General features: G+C 36.5%; 1 protein-coding gene across 1 annotated transcript in view; it reads left to right on the forward strand.

Moving 5' to 3' along the window:
- Window positions 1–14,391, forward strand: part of LTN1 (listerin E3 ubiquitin protein ligase 1) — a 59,504-nt gene that overhangs the window by 26,495 nt on the left and 18,618 nt on the right. Inside the window, exons 16-24 of the mRNA XM_010844671.1 lie at window positions 164–350; window positions 1,958–2,117; window positions 3,077–3,181; window positions 6,755–6,897; window positions 11,092–11,227; window positions 11,418–11,562; window positions 12,465–12,678; window positions 13,172–13,409; window positions 13,975–14,049. Coding sequence (XP_010842973.1) covers window positions 164–350; window positions 1,958–2,117; window positions 3,077–3,181; window positions 6,755–6,897; window positions 11,092–11,227; window positions 11,418–11,562; window positions 12,465–12,678; window positions 13,172–13,409; window positions 13,975–14,049 — 1,403 coding nt within the window. The remainder of the gene's footprint in view (window positions 1–163; window positions 351–1,957; window positions 2,118–3,076; window positions 3,182–6,754; window positions 6,898–11,091; window positions 11,228–11,417; window positions 11,563–12,464; window positions 12,679–13,171; window positions 13,410–13,974; window positions 14,050–14,391) is intronic.

Genomic DNA, 14,391 nt, shown 5'->3' on the forward strand with positions numbered 1-14,391 from the left:
CTAGCAATAGCTTCCTTTTTGAAATTATTCTAAGAACATTTTGAAGATAGTCTACTAACTTCATCGTTGTTCCCTGCCTTAATTGTGTAGGTAGTAAATAATTTAGACTGTTGAATGATTTTGTATATAATTTAAGGTTTTTTTTTTTTTTTTTTTTTTACAGTGGTTGCATAGGCCTCTTTTAGAAGGAAGATTGAGTTTGAATTATGAGGGTTTCAAAACAGATTTTAAAGAGCAAGATACAAAGAAACTTCCCAGCCATTTGTGTACTTCAGCATTATTGAGTAAAATGATAGTAGTTGCACTGAAAAAGGAAACAGTCCTAGAAAATAATGAACTTGACAAAATAAGTAAGTATATATGAACATTCAGATAAATACATGTAAGTCTTGAATAAGTTAAAATTAATTAAAATCTTGAATTTAATTAAAATTAATTAAAATTTTGAAATAATTTTGATTATACTTTAAATTTTTAAAGAATGAAAAATCTTAAGCTCCTTTTAATTATTTTAGTGATGAGAAATTGAGGCCTTTCAAGAGATGAATGTTAAATTGCAAATCAGATAGACTCATACCAAAAAATCTTGCTATAGTCTTGTTATCAGTAGAGCAGAATTTGGTGGCTCATTCGGTACAGAATCCGCCTGCAATATGGGAGACCCAGGTTCGATCTGTGGGTGGGGAAGATCCCCTAGAGAAGGAAATGGCAACTCACTCCAGTATTCTTCCTGGAAAATCCCATGGACAGAGGAGCCTGGCAGGCTGCAGCCCATGGGGTTGCAAAGAGTCGGACATGACTGAGCGAGTAAACCACCACCACAGTTACTTTAGCTGGCATGACATCAATAAAAGCAGACCCTGTAGCACATAACCCTAAGGAAAATGGTTAAACAAGTCTTGTGTTTCATCAGGGATTCTGAATTTTCAGTTAATTTTTTTTCAGTTAATTTTTGGATCAGTCCTTTTGTATAGGGCTATAATTTTTTCCCCAGCAAGTGGTCATTCAGATGTTGAATTTCAAAAGGATTTGGAAAATCCCCCCCATTCTAGGAAATGGTATAGCATTGTAGGTAGCCATGTGACCTGTACAAAATAATTTGAAAGGTGGAGGACTTGAATAATTCTTGTGTCGGGCTTGGTTGTAAGCCCTCAGTGGAGTATGGTTGCTAGCAGAAGAGAATATATGCCTATGAAAGAAAGCTGGAAACACCTTTTACGGTGAGCCAGCTCCACCTGCAGTTAAGGTCAAGGAGCTTAGCCTGCTGTTTACTCAGTGAATTTGTCCAAAAACAACACTGGGAATTAGGGTAATAATTTTTGTTGTTTTTCTTAATCTGGAGCTTTCAAGGGATGGGGTTAGATTTTGAACCAGGTTTCAAGTCTCTCGACTCCAAAATCCATACCTGGAGAGTTGTGACTGATTGTGTATTAAGAACCTGTGGTATGGCCAGATTTCGTGAGACTCAGCCATTCTTGCAGCAGTCCCCTGAGGTAGATTTATCGTATCCTGGTTGATAACAGTGTATGCAGCTCTTCTGAATCCAGACTGGCCTGTCACCGAGGCCCTTCCCTGTGTGCTGCGTCATGCTCTCTTCCTTAACACATTGACTTGAACTTCTCAGGTCTTGGGTCCTGTAGTTGTTTATCCTGGATGCAGCTTCTACCATTTGTGGCAAAAACAGTAGGGAGATTCTTGTAGCATCTCTGATAACTTCGGTTCCTGTCACTTTCTTAACTCGCCAGAAAAGGGACCAAGTAAGATTTGGGAGAGGAGTGGTATTTTGTATCCAATACGGTCAGTTTTCATTATAATTGTATATCAAGGAGCTGGAAATCAGTTCATGGATGTTTTAGAATTGGTGGGCACAGCGGTGTTAGAGAACAGGAGACAAGTGAGGGGAACTGGAAGTGCCGTTCACAAAGTGCACCCGATAATGTGCTGTCCATTCTGTTAGTTGCAGAACTGCTCTATTCATTGCAGTGGTATGAAGAATTAGACAATCCACCTGTTTTCCTAACTGGATTTTGTGAAATGCTTCAGAAAATGAATATCACGTATGATAACTTACGTGGACTTGGTAATACTTCCGGCCTTCTGCAGCTGTTATTTGACAGGTGGGAACCTCTTTTCAGTTTCTATTTCATGAGTATTTTGCTAGTTTATGGTTTTGTGTCTGCAAAATGTAAGCCCACTTCATGCTAATCTTTGAATCAGAGGGTTGTTGTAAATTAATCCCAGTTGTTAATGATAAATACTTCATGGGTACTAAGTACTTGATTTCTTCCTCTGGGAGATATTTGTACTTTGCCTGTGTTATTAAATCCATGAATATGATGCAAGGGGCAGATGACAGTGAAAGAGAGAGAGTCCTGTAGAAGTTGTTTTAATTTGTCATATATGACCCATCCTTCCACTTAAAATTTCCAAGGTAAAATTTAGCTTTTTACCTTGTATGTTATTTCCTGCAGGTTTGGCTTAATATCATAACCACAAAACCCTTGCCCCTCGATGAGGAAATAGGTATGAAGAATTGTCGTAGAGGTTATAGTGGTCTGATGTTTAGTTGGTTGAAATTATCCTGTTGAACTGCTTTCTCCTGAAGAGTTTTACATTTGCCTGTAGTATTTTTCGTATGCTTTGCAGTATCAGAGGCCTCAGACTGAACAGGTCTTCCTCTCCAGTCCCCCTACCCTTACTTGACTCGCAGAACTTTCCTCAGTGGATGTTAATGCCCTCCTTGGTTCCTCAGCTTCAGCAATCCTTGGTCTCCTCTGGGTCTTCTCTGTCCTCTTTCCGGCTGCAGCTTCTGATGCTCCAGCTTAATCCTTAAGGTCCTTTCCCCTTTTGGGATGAAGGGGCTTTGGGATTGCCTTGGTGAGAGCTCAGTAAAGGAGTTTCAGAAGCCTAAGTTGCCAGTCCTTTTGGTAACGGCAGTTATTTACGTGCAAAAGTACTGTGTGAATTGATATCCTGACAAGGTGTTTTATTTAGTTCTGTAAAAGGACTCCAGGTAAGCAACTGTGTCAAAACATTAAGTATACTTTCAAAACAGAATGTTTGTTTTCTTTTTTAGATCCAGGAAAAACGGCACCCTTTGGTCTCTTATTATTGCTAAGTTGATCCTTTCCCGAAGTGTTTCATCTGATGAAGTAAAACAGCATTATAGGAGAAAAGAAGGGTATTTTTATTTTAAATACTTTCACTTTGAAATTTATTATGATTGGTCACTCTGCCAACCCTTGACTAACAAACAGTGTGTAATGAATCAGGAAAACAAATTTTAGGACATGAGGAAATTAAATGAAAAAATATGAGACTTAAAGAGTATAAAACAGTTCCAATCATTTTAGGTTGAGGACCCATACTTTTTTAATAGGTGTTTTTAACCTTAAAACATTTTGTTGAAGAATTTAATATGTGCTTTAAATAATTAGCATTTGATAGCTTATTCTCTTTTACTCAGAAATCTATCGGGTAGAATCTTTTCCCCTCTCTCTAACATCCTTCTATCCCTTTATTTAGCTAAAGGGAAGTGATAAGGAAAGTTACTTACTCTTCAAAAGAACAATCATCCCACTGAAGTGAATTCTAAAAAGACAATAAATATATTCCTAAGGCAAAGAAATAGTGAGGTTGGACATACTAGAGATTTACTAGAGTTGATTATATTAGAGAAGTTGAGCATTCAGATTAAACACTTACCTGAAATTTATCAAGAGGCATTTTGAATTTACAGATTTATCAAAAAGAATTTGGAAACTATATATATGTTTATACATGTGTGTGTGTGTGTATGTATATATATACATATACGTGTGTGTGTGTATATATATATATATATGTTCTGGCACAGTAAAATTGTAAGCTAAATTTTGATTTTTAAGTCTTAACTTTTTGAAATTTACTGTTTTGAGTTCAGTTAATGTGGATTATAGGTTTACATGCAATTATAAGAAACACAAAGAGATTCTGTGTACCTTTCACTTAGTTTCTTCCAAATGGTGCCATTTTGAATAACTTTCATGCAATTTCACAACCAAGAAATGACATTGATATAGTTCATTGACTGGGTTAACTTGCACCCACGTGTGTGCTCTGTAGATCAGAGCACACACGTGTTACCACCACATTCCAAGACACAGAATAGTTGTATCATAAAGATCCCTTGTGGTACCCTTTCTTGCCACAGCCACCTGCCCTCCTGCCATTCTCTTCCTCTCTGGCAACCAGTAATCTATTCTTTCTATAATTTTTACCATTTTAGGAATGTTATATAAATGGAGTCATACAGCATATGATCTTTTGATATTCAGCATAATTAAAAATTTTTCCTGTTTACATGAGTCATAGGGAATTAACTAAAGAACTGCTGGAACTAATTACAAGTGAGATGGATATATACTTGACATACAAAAGTCAGTATCTTTCTTATTCACCAGTTATAATCAATTTAAAAATGCCATAGGAAAAAAGAGATTCTTTTCACATTGACAACAAAACTGTAAATATTTAGAAATAAATTTAATGAAAAATTACAATTGTAAAACTTAAATAAAGATCACAAAACAAAGTGGGAAGATAAATTGTAAAAATTGTTGTATCTAATTTCAGTGTAATGTTAGTCAAAATTTCAGCAGCAATTTTTGAAAAACTTCACAAAGTCTTCTAAACATGGTATGCATTTAAAGGAAAAAATGCTCAAGAATAGCTAGGAAATTTATGAAAGAGAAAAGTGAAAAGGACTTGCCCTACCAACGCAGTGATTAAGCAGTATGAAATTGGTGAATAAATGTATCCTTAGATCAAAGTATGGAGTCCAAAAACCAATGCACACATAAATGAAAATTTAGTTTTTGATACAGGTGGTCTTTCAGATGAATGAGATAGGAAAATTGGACCTATGTTTGAAAAAAAAAGTGAGACCCACTCCCTTACATTATACATTAAAGTAAGGTCCAGATGAAAATTAAATCTTATAAAAGTTTTTGGGAAAATAAGAAACTGTATAGCCTTGGCACAGGGAAGATCTTAAGCATAGCACAAATCCAGAATCCATAGAAGAAATAGTAGGTACCTGACTTTGTAAAACAAAAACCTTTGTGTCCATCAACAGATGAATGGATAAACAAAAATGTATGCGTTATAATGAAGTATTATTCTGCCTTAAAAAGGAAGGAAATTTTGACATACTGAAATGTGGGTGAACCTTGAGGACATTATGCTAAGTGAAATAAAGCAGTCACGAAAAGACAAATACTGTGTGATTCCACTTATATGAGGTACTTAGGCATATTCATAGAGACGGAAAGTCAAATGGTGGTTGTCAGGGACTGAATGGAAGGAAGATGGGGAGTTCTTATTTAATGGACAGAGTTTCAGTTTTGTAAAATGAAAAAGTTCTGGAGGTTGGTTGCACAAGAGTGTGAATGAACTTAACATCACTGAACTATAGACTTAAAAATAGTTAATCTGGGGGACTTCCCTGATGGTCCAATGGTTAAGACTCCATGCTTCCAATGCAGGAGGCATGTGTTCTACCCCTGGTCAGGGAACTGATCCCTCATGCTGCACAGCATGACCAAAAAAAATTTTTTTTTAAATTAAAATAGTATGGTAAATTTTACATAATTTTACATATTTTGCCACAGTTAAAAAAGAAAACTTCTGTATGATAAAAATACAGTATAAAGGATAGGTGGAAAAATAGAGGAAAATACTTGTTAATTAAAAAGAATTAATGTTCATAATATAAATAGATTCTAGTAATTAAATTAGTCAAACTGAAGAATGTGTCAAGGACTTGAACAGGTAATTCATAGATGAAATAGTCAAAGGTAATTCATTTATGAAATGTGGAATAGGAAAGGATTTGCTTTGTTAATAATGACAAATACAAAGGAGTATATAGTTTATCTACCTTATTGCCAGGAATTAAAAAGGATTATTAGGTGTGCAGCAGAAAAGTCAAACTTGTACATTTTTGGTGAAAATGTGAATTTATTCTTCTTTGAAGAAAAACTTGAGATTATCAAAATATAATACATGCAGATCCTTTGATTTTGAAGTTCTACCTCCAGGAATCTAGCCTAAAGAGGTGTTTGCACATATACAGAATAGTACTTGTTCAAGGACAGTTATTATAGTGTTATTTGTAAGAGCAAAAATTTGATGGAAAAATCCTAAATGTTCACTAATAGAAAAATAGTTAAATTATGATTGTATGAAATATTTTGGTTTTGTTTTTTATTTAGATATGTAGTTTTAAAATAGAATACTTTGTACCTATATGTTCTGCTGTAAAGTGGTCTAAAAAGTATATAAGTATCAGGTAATATAAAATTTAGATACATAAAACCCAAGGATATATATGCATATATATGAGTATCATTTCATATGAGCAATATGTAACTGGTCCTCTTTAAATTGAGTCAGTTGGCTCTTAATGACAGCATAATCATGTACTGTTTGTATAATTTTAAAAAATCATCTTTGGGGAAAGTTATATATGCTTATTTTTTGAAAATCAGAAACGTGAAAAAGAGAAGCAGAAAAAAATAATTGTCCACAGTTTCATCAAACAGAATCAGCAAGAGTCAACCTCTTTCATAGTTTCTTTTATTCTTTTTCTATTCAGTTATTTTATATAGTGGAAATTTTAGTCTTTTAAATTGTATGAGTAAGGAATTTTCTGAAATAACTAAATATTTAGGATAAATATAATTCACACTTTTTTTTCCCCCTCTTTAAACAGTTTTTTTCCACTAACAGAAGGTAATATGCATACTATTCAAAGTCTCTGTCCATTTTTGTCAAAAGAAGACAAGAAAGAATTCATTGCTCAGTGTATACCTGCCCTTTTGGCCTGGACCAAGGAAGATGTTTGCCATATTAATGGTTAGTTACTTGGTAATAAATATTTCATTAATTTAATTATTGCTTGAGATGAAAGAAGTGTTTCTTAACATCTAAATCCAAATCTGACAGAGATAAATTATAGCTTATTTTTTTCCTAGTTAATATTCTTGCTACATAACAAGTTGACTCAATAGGGTAAGTGTCGTTCATTGGAGAGTGACTGTTACTTTGCAGTATCGAAATGCTGCAGCCTAAGGGAAGGTGTATAACCACAGGTACCCTGTGTAGCTCTTCTTAGCTATACGTCATTTCCCCCTAGTCAACCGATGAGTCAACTTACAAAAGCAAAAGAGGAAACAGCTTTTGTTGTGTTTTAAACTTTTCGGACATTCTGTACTCTTGTTAGTTCCTTTACTTGCTAATTTAACAAGCACTTATTGAGCCCTGACTATGTGGCAGTCTCTTTTGTAGAGAAGAAGATAGATGTAAAGTTATATGATAACTGATATAGCAAAAATTTATCTTATGTGCAGAAGTGCAGAAAAGGATTTTCCACTTTGCTTTGAGATAGCAGTGGCTATTTCACAAAAAGAAATATTTTAGTAGTGGTAAAAGGTACTTTTCCTTAGAGTTAGAGAAAGACATTCCAGGTTCACAGAAACTAGAAGAGTGCAGGTAGCTTCATTTTGGTTGGATTTAAGGTAGAAAGTTGGGACAAAGAGTATTAGGGTGCACAAGAATATGGATCTTGAGAATGGTAGGGCACTGATCATAAAGGCCTCATTTTGTCAGTTAAGGAGTTTGGACTTTAAGCGATAGGAGGTAAGGAACTGTTGGCCCAAATTAGGTAGGAAAGTAGTCAGACTGTCTTATTCACATTAGAAAGATTATCTTGACAGCTGTGTGAAGGGTAGATATGGGAGAAGAGAGAAATTAGGGGTAGAAGACTATATAGATAGAGAGCCATTCGAATAATCAAAATGAGAGAAAAGAGCTCTTGAGTCAAGGCACAGATGGAAGAGTGGAGATGGAATTGAGAGAGGTAGGAAGTAGACTTGTTGGGGTTCTGTGGTTATGTTTCTGGATTGGGCAGATGGGAGTACCATGAGGCCTTATAGGAAACCCTGCCAGGAGACTTCAGGGCTGGACACAGAGTGGCGAAGGAGTGTACAGGGAGCTGATATTAAGGTTTGGACGCATGAGATTACGATTAAGGTGGCTATGGAATAAGTACTCAAATGGGGATTGTCAGTAAGCAGTAGGCTGTTGGCTAGATGGAAATACTGCTTTCAGAGTCCATGCCAGGTAGGTGGTAGTATAATCTGTAAATGAAGATGAGCTTGTTGAGGAGAGTGAAGCGTGAAAAGAACATCAAGGGAACACCAGTATGTAGATTTAAGGGGTATGTTGGTAAAGGGACACTTGAGAATAAGGACTGAAGGTTAAAAAAAAAGGAAGCAAGAGTTTAGGTAATATTCATCACCTGTTAAATGCCACAGCCCAGATGAAATTAGAGACTGAAATGTGGAATGAACAGTGGTGAAAAAGTAGGGCCAGATAGTCTGTTCTTAAGGGTTTGGTAGAAAGGGACATAGGGGGCTTCCCTGGTGGCTCAGTGGTAAAGAATCCGCCTGCCAATGCAGGAGACACGGGTTCAATCCCTGATCCCGGAAGATCCCACATGCTGCGGAGCAACTAAGGCCATGCGCCACAGCTGTTGAGCCTGTGCTCTCGAGCCGGGAGCTGCAACTGCTGAAGCTTGCGTGCCCTAGAGCCCCTGCTCCACAACAAGAGGAGCCAACCCACTGAGAAGCCTACACACAGCAATTAGAAGCCTTCAGTCGCCGCAACTAGAGAAAAGCCTGTGCCAAATGAAGACCTAGCACAACCACAAATAAAATTTGGAAAAAAAAAAAGGAGGGGAAGTGGAAAGAAGTGAAAGCTGGACATGAATACAGAGTCAAAGGGGGAGAGGGAGGAATAGAAGACAGAATAATGTATGGTAGTTCCCACTGAGAAGAAGAGAGAGGAGGGCGTGTAGGATTGGATCGAGAGCAGTTAGAAAAAAATCACCATGACAGAAACAGATTTAGAGAGCAAACTTATGGCTACCAGGGGGAAAGGTGGGGAGGAAGAGAGTTTGGGGCTGACATAAACACACCACTGTATGTAAAATGGATAACCATCAAGGACCTACTGTATAGCACAGGGGACTCTGCTCAGTATTACGTAGCAACCTAGAAGGGAAAAGGATGTGAAAAAGAATAGACGTATGTAACATGTATAACTAAAGCACTTTGTTGTACACCCGAAACTCACACAATGTTGTTAATCAGCTGTAGTCCAATGTGACATAAAATAAATAAATAAAGGGAAAAAAGATATCAACCATGTATAAGTGGAGCTTAGGTAAGGAGAGCTGTTGGGCAGATGCAGATGTAGATACAGAGAGTGTAGAAGGGGTTGGGAACTTCATGGCATCATGTCTCTTTAGGTTGTCTGATGAGTGGCAATGGGATTGTGTTTTTTAAGAAAGGTAGTAAAAGTTTGAGATAGTGGAAGAAGAATATGCCATTAGCAAACACAGTGAAACAATTGCCTTGATAGTATGATATCAAAATAAATTTTTGTGGCATTAAGCTTTACTGTTGAGTTCACTTGCATAGTTAAATCGTGGGCTTGGAATGGGATTTGCAGGAAAGGGATGCAGTTGAACGGATTGTTCATGGAAGAGAGGATTACCTAATGGGAGAGCAGGTGGTATCTGCAGCACAGGTTACAGCTGAAGGGTGGCTGAAGACAGGCCTGTGTTCACACAGGTCACAAGGTACCCAGCTGTGCGGAGGCCCAGGAAGGGGAGTGTTTTTTAAGGTTTTACAATCGGTTTTTCTCTTCTAGCCCAAGTGATGAAGCAGAATTAGCTAACGAATACTTTTCAGTTATTAGAACATGAGTTGTTTCTGATTAAACTTGAAGCCTCTTCTATTGATATTTTGTAAGGAAGATTTAAAAAAAATTCTTCCTCTGCCTTTAAAGGAAGACTAAATTGTTACTAATTAATTAATTTTTGCTTTCTTTGTTGGTTCTCTTTTGCCTACAGGATAAAAAGCTAAGTCCTTAGTTTGGCCTGTAAGATGTTTTAAAATCTTATTGCAACCAGTTTCTCCAGTTTCACCTCTTTTGCTTCCACTCTGGACCCTGACCATGCTAAATTGTCATGAATTTTGATCAGTCCATACTTTCTTACAGCTTTGTGCCTTAGCACTCCTTGGAGCATCCCTTTTCTAGTCTTGCAGACTTTCATCTTTTGATAAATCCCCGTTCACACACCAACTTTGGGAAGCCTTTTCTAACTTAGTGTAGTTTCCTGCTCTGGGTTCTCAGTTTTTGTCCATATTATTCTAATTTGTTTTTAAGTCTGCCAGTACTGCTGAATAAGACCCTTCAGGGACTGGATTTTGTCCAGCTTTCTCCCTAGTATCTGTCTAGCAGTGTACCTTGTATGCATTCATTTATTTGTTCTTTATTTAGTCAGTCAAAATAAATGTATCTCAGGCACTGTGTTAGGGGGCCATATACAGCGATGAGTAAAACTGACAAGGTTCCTGCTTTCATGGAGCTTACTTCCTGATGAGATAATAACAAACATTAGTGCTGTAAAGGCAACAAACAAGTGATACTAGAGGAATGAGGAGGGGCGTACTTTATGTACTTGGGAATTTCAGAGTGGAGGCAGTATTTAAGCTGAGAATTGAAGAATAAGGAGGAATCAGGGAGTCTAAAGAGTAGGGAACCCACAGGAGCTTTCCCAACATAGATGCTTACTGAGTGAACGTATGAATTATAAAACAGTATGCTCTATTTTCCAACTTTATTTAACTTTGTACTCTAGCTAGAGATTTGTCTGTTTTTTGAGAGGTGGGTATGCTGAATATGTCCTATCCGTAAGGAAACAAAGAAAATAATGGCATAGGCTGGTTTAATGCATAGTGTCATTCACTTGCTTCCCTCTGCCTGCCCTGCCACACTTCCTTCTCTGTGCTGGGTGCTGAGTATGTTGGCAGGTCCCTGCCTATAGAGTTTATAGGCTCATTTGTTGACTCTTTCTTATAAGCCCTAATTTTAGAATCATCACCCTGGACACTTTTGAAGAAAGTTTTTAACCTATCTCAGCATAGGCTTTCTTTTTTTATAGTAGCAATACAATTTAAAAATGTTTTAATTTTGCTGTAGGAGGTTTTGGACATCTTGCCATTTTCAATTCTTGTCTGCAGACCAAAAGCACAGATGATGGAGAGCTATTACATGGCCTATTAAAAATCCTGATAACGTGGAAAAAAGATCACGAAGATATTTTTCTTTTCAGTTGGTAGGTAATACTTTATATTTTTCCCTCTGTGTATGATGTGGTCTCAGATTATGTATCTTACAGTCACTATTTCATAGAGTAATAGGATGGTAGGCATTTAAGTCAGTCTGTTATAAGTATTTAAGATTTAAATTTTTCTCATTGAATGTCTGTATAATTCATCAATGTTTTATTTTTGTCTTTATCACAGTAATCTGTCAGAAGTAAGTCCAGAGATACTGGCTGTAAATATAGAAATAATCCGTTTCCTTTCCCTGTTTCTGAAATACTGCTCATCTCCTTTGGCAGAGAGCGAATGGGACTTCATCATGTGTTCCATGTTGGCTTGGTTGGAGGTAAATTAACCTTCTGCATCATCACTGATGTTGGGTTTTTGTGCATATCTGTGTGCCAGAAGTATTTTCTCATCCTCTTTAAGTAATGATTGTAGTTAGCCCCTTTGCAAACATTTGAACTCTTTATAGATATATTCCTTGCCGACTGCTGCTTGACAGATCAGTAAAATGATTGAGGTTTAATGTTTGCTGATATCATTCAGCAGCCATTCTGCTAACTGCTTTTAAAATGGTCTCTCTGTTAGCTCATTTTAATGTAATATTTGTAGCATAGTCCTTTAAGGTTTTACCTTTTCATGACAAGGTTTTTGGTCTTTTGCTTCTATTCTTACAATGTGCTGTTTCATTATTGCCAGACTAGTGCAGTAAAGATTAAACAAATTCAGAGGGAATTAGAGTTCTTTTTATGACCCCAAGCAACCAGCTGTGTAATACCTCTGGGTATTAGGTAGCAAGTCATGCAGCAAGTCAGTCAGTGTTGAATTGGTCTGAAGCTCTACTCTGCCTGCTGTTTACTGTGTGGCTTAGGGTATTAAAGCTTACCTAATTGAGCCTCAGTTCCCTCATTTTAAAATAACTTAATAATGCCCAATTAATAGGGCTCCTGAGAAGATTATAAATGTGCTTTTAATGTATTTAACTTGGTAAATGGTAATTGATATTATTTTCCTTCATGGTTGCAGAAATAAAAAAGAACAGTTCACAATAAGTGGGTTAATTCTAATTCCTAACAGTTAATTCTAAAAATAAGTTATTTTGATATATAAATGTCTCCTGAGACTATACATTCAAACTGTTTCTTATTTTCAAATTTAGAGAAATGAAAGGGACTTCTCTTTATTGCCTTGACTTGTAGTATTCTACAGGAGGTCTGCTTACCTATTTAATTTTTGTTTCCTCAGACAACAAATGAGAATCAGGCACTGTATTCTGTTCCACTTGTACAACTGTTTGCCTATGTCAGCTGTGATTTGGCCTGTGAACTCAGCGCGTTTTTTGATTCTACAACTCTGGTCACCACTGGCAGCCTTCCTGTAAATCTAATCAGTGAATGGAAAGAATTTTTTTCTCCTGGCATCCACAGTTTGCTTTTACCTCTTTTGGTGACTGCTACAGGCAAGTGAAAAAGGGAGTAATAGTGAGAGTCATTGAAAGTAACTTGTTTTGAAAAATTAAAAAACAAAACAAAACACAGAACACCGCAAAATCAACTTTGGATGTTTAGGTCACACAACACAAAATAGTGAAAGAGCCAGAGAGAAAGTTTAGCATCTCAGAATCATCGTATATTCTTCTGCTTTACAGACAAGAATTGAAACATCACAAGATACCTAAAGACCACTGAAAATTGGAATCATACTAATTCAGAGAATATGAATAAATTATTTTAACTCAAAACTTCTTTTTTTTAAAAGGATAAGATGATAGAAGTCATTAAATAGTTGAGATTATCTGAAATATATATTCAGTTCATGCTTCTAGTTTGGACTGCTTTAATGTTTGTCAAGTTTTTATTTCATTTTCTTAAATAACATTTGGTTGTCTGTGAATCGGTCAAGTTGTATTACTCACTTTGGGGTATGACTCTTTTTTTCCTTTTTGTCATCAGAAGAAAACAGAGATACATCTGAAACATCATTTCAGAATGCAATGCTGAAGCCCATGTGTGAAACATTAACTTATATCCCAAAGGATCAGCTATTGAGTCAGAAACTCCCTGCAAGATTGATTGCTGGTCAGAAGACAAACTTGCCAGAATACCTCCAGACTTTGTTAAATACATTAGCCCCATTACTCCTTTATAGAGCTCGGCCTGTGCAAACTGCTGTCTATCATATGCTATACAAGTAAGAATTCTTTCAGTTGAATCAGTATTGTGGTGGTTTTTTAAAAAATGAAATATAGTTTTGGCCTTCCCTGATAGCTAAGTTGGTAAAGAATCTGCCTGCGATGCTGGAGACTTGGGTTCAATCCCTGGGTTGGGAAGATCTCCTGGAGAAGGGAAAGACTGTGCACTCCAGTATTCTAGCCTGGGGAATTCCATGGACTGTATAGTCCATATGGTCACAAAGAATTGGACAAGACTGAGTGACTTTGACTTTCACATATGTAGTTTTAATTTTTGGTCATTAAAAAAAAGTCACAAAGAAAGAAGTTACCAAAAATTTAAAAAAAAAAAAAAAGTCAAAGTAAAAACAGCAACAGAGTACGCTTGACTAAATGTTTCAGTAACAGGAATGGTCATGGTTCTCCATGCACAGTTTATATTTATATAGTCCTGGCCATAGTGGATTATTTCAGAATAAGCTCAGTAAAAGGATATACTCATTACAAAATCAGTATTGGACTTTCTATTGCTAAGCATGACTTAACAGTGAACCATTTCATGTAACTTAATATTCTGACTTTCAGATTGATGCCTGAATTCCCACAATATGATCAAGATAATCTAAAGTCATATGGAGATGAAGAAGAAGAACCAGCCTTGTAAGTTATTTTTAATACAAGTCTTCCTCAATTTACAGGGTTATATCCTATTTGTAAGTTGAATACATGTTGAGTCAAAGATACATTTGATACACGTAACCTGCTGAATATCAGTTTATCCTAGCCTACTGAAGCGTGTTCAGAACGTTTCCATCAGCCTACAGTTGGGCAAAGTCATCCAACTCAAAGTCTGTTTTATGATAAAGTGTTCAGTTCAGTTCAGTTCAGTCACTCAGTCATGTCTGACTCTTTGCAACCCCAAGAATCGCAGCATGCCAGGCCTTCCTGTCCATCACCAACTCCTGGAGTTCACTCAGACTCACGTCCATCGAGTCAGTGATG

The sequence above is a fragment of the Bison bison genome, unplaced genomic scaffold (assembly GCF_000754665.1).
Source record: "Bison bison bison isolate TAMUID 2011002044 unplaced genomic scaffold, Bison_UMD1.0 scf7180017864204, whole genome shotgun sequence".
Lineage (NCBI taxonomy): Eukaryota > Metazoa > Chordata > Mammalia > Artiodactyla > Bovidae > Bison > Bison bison.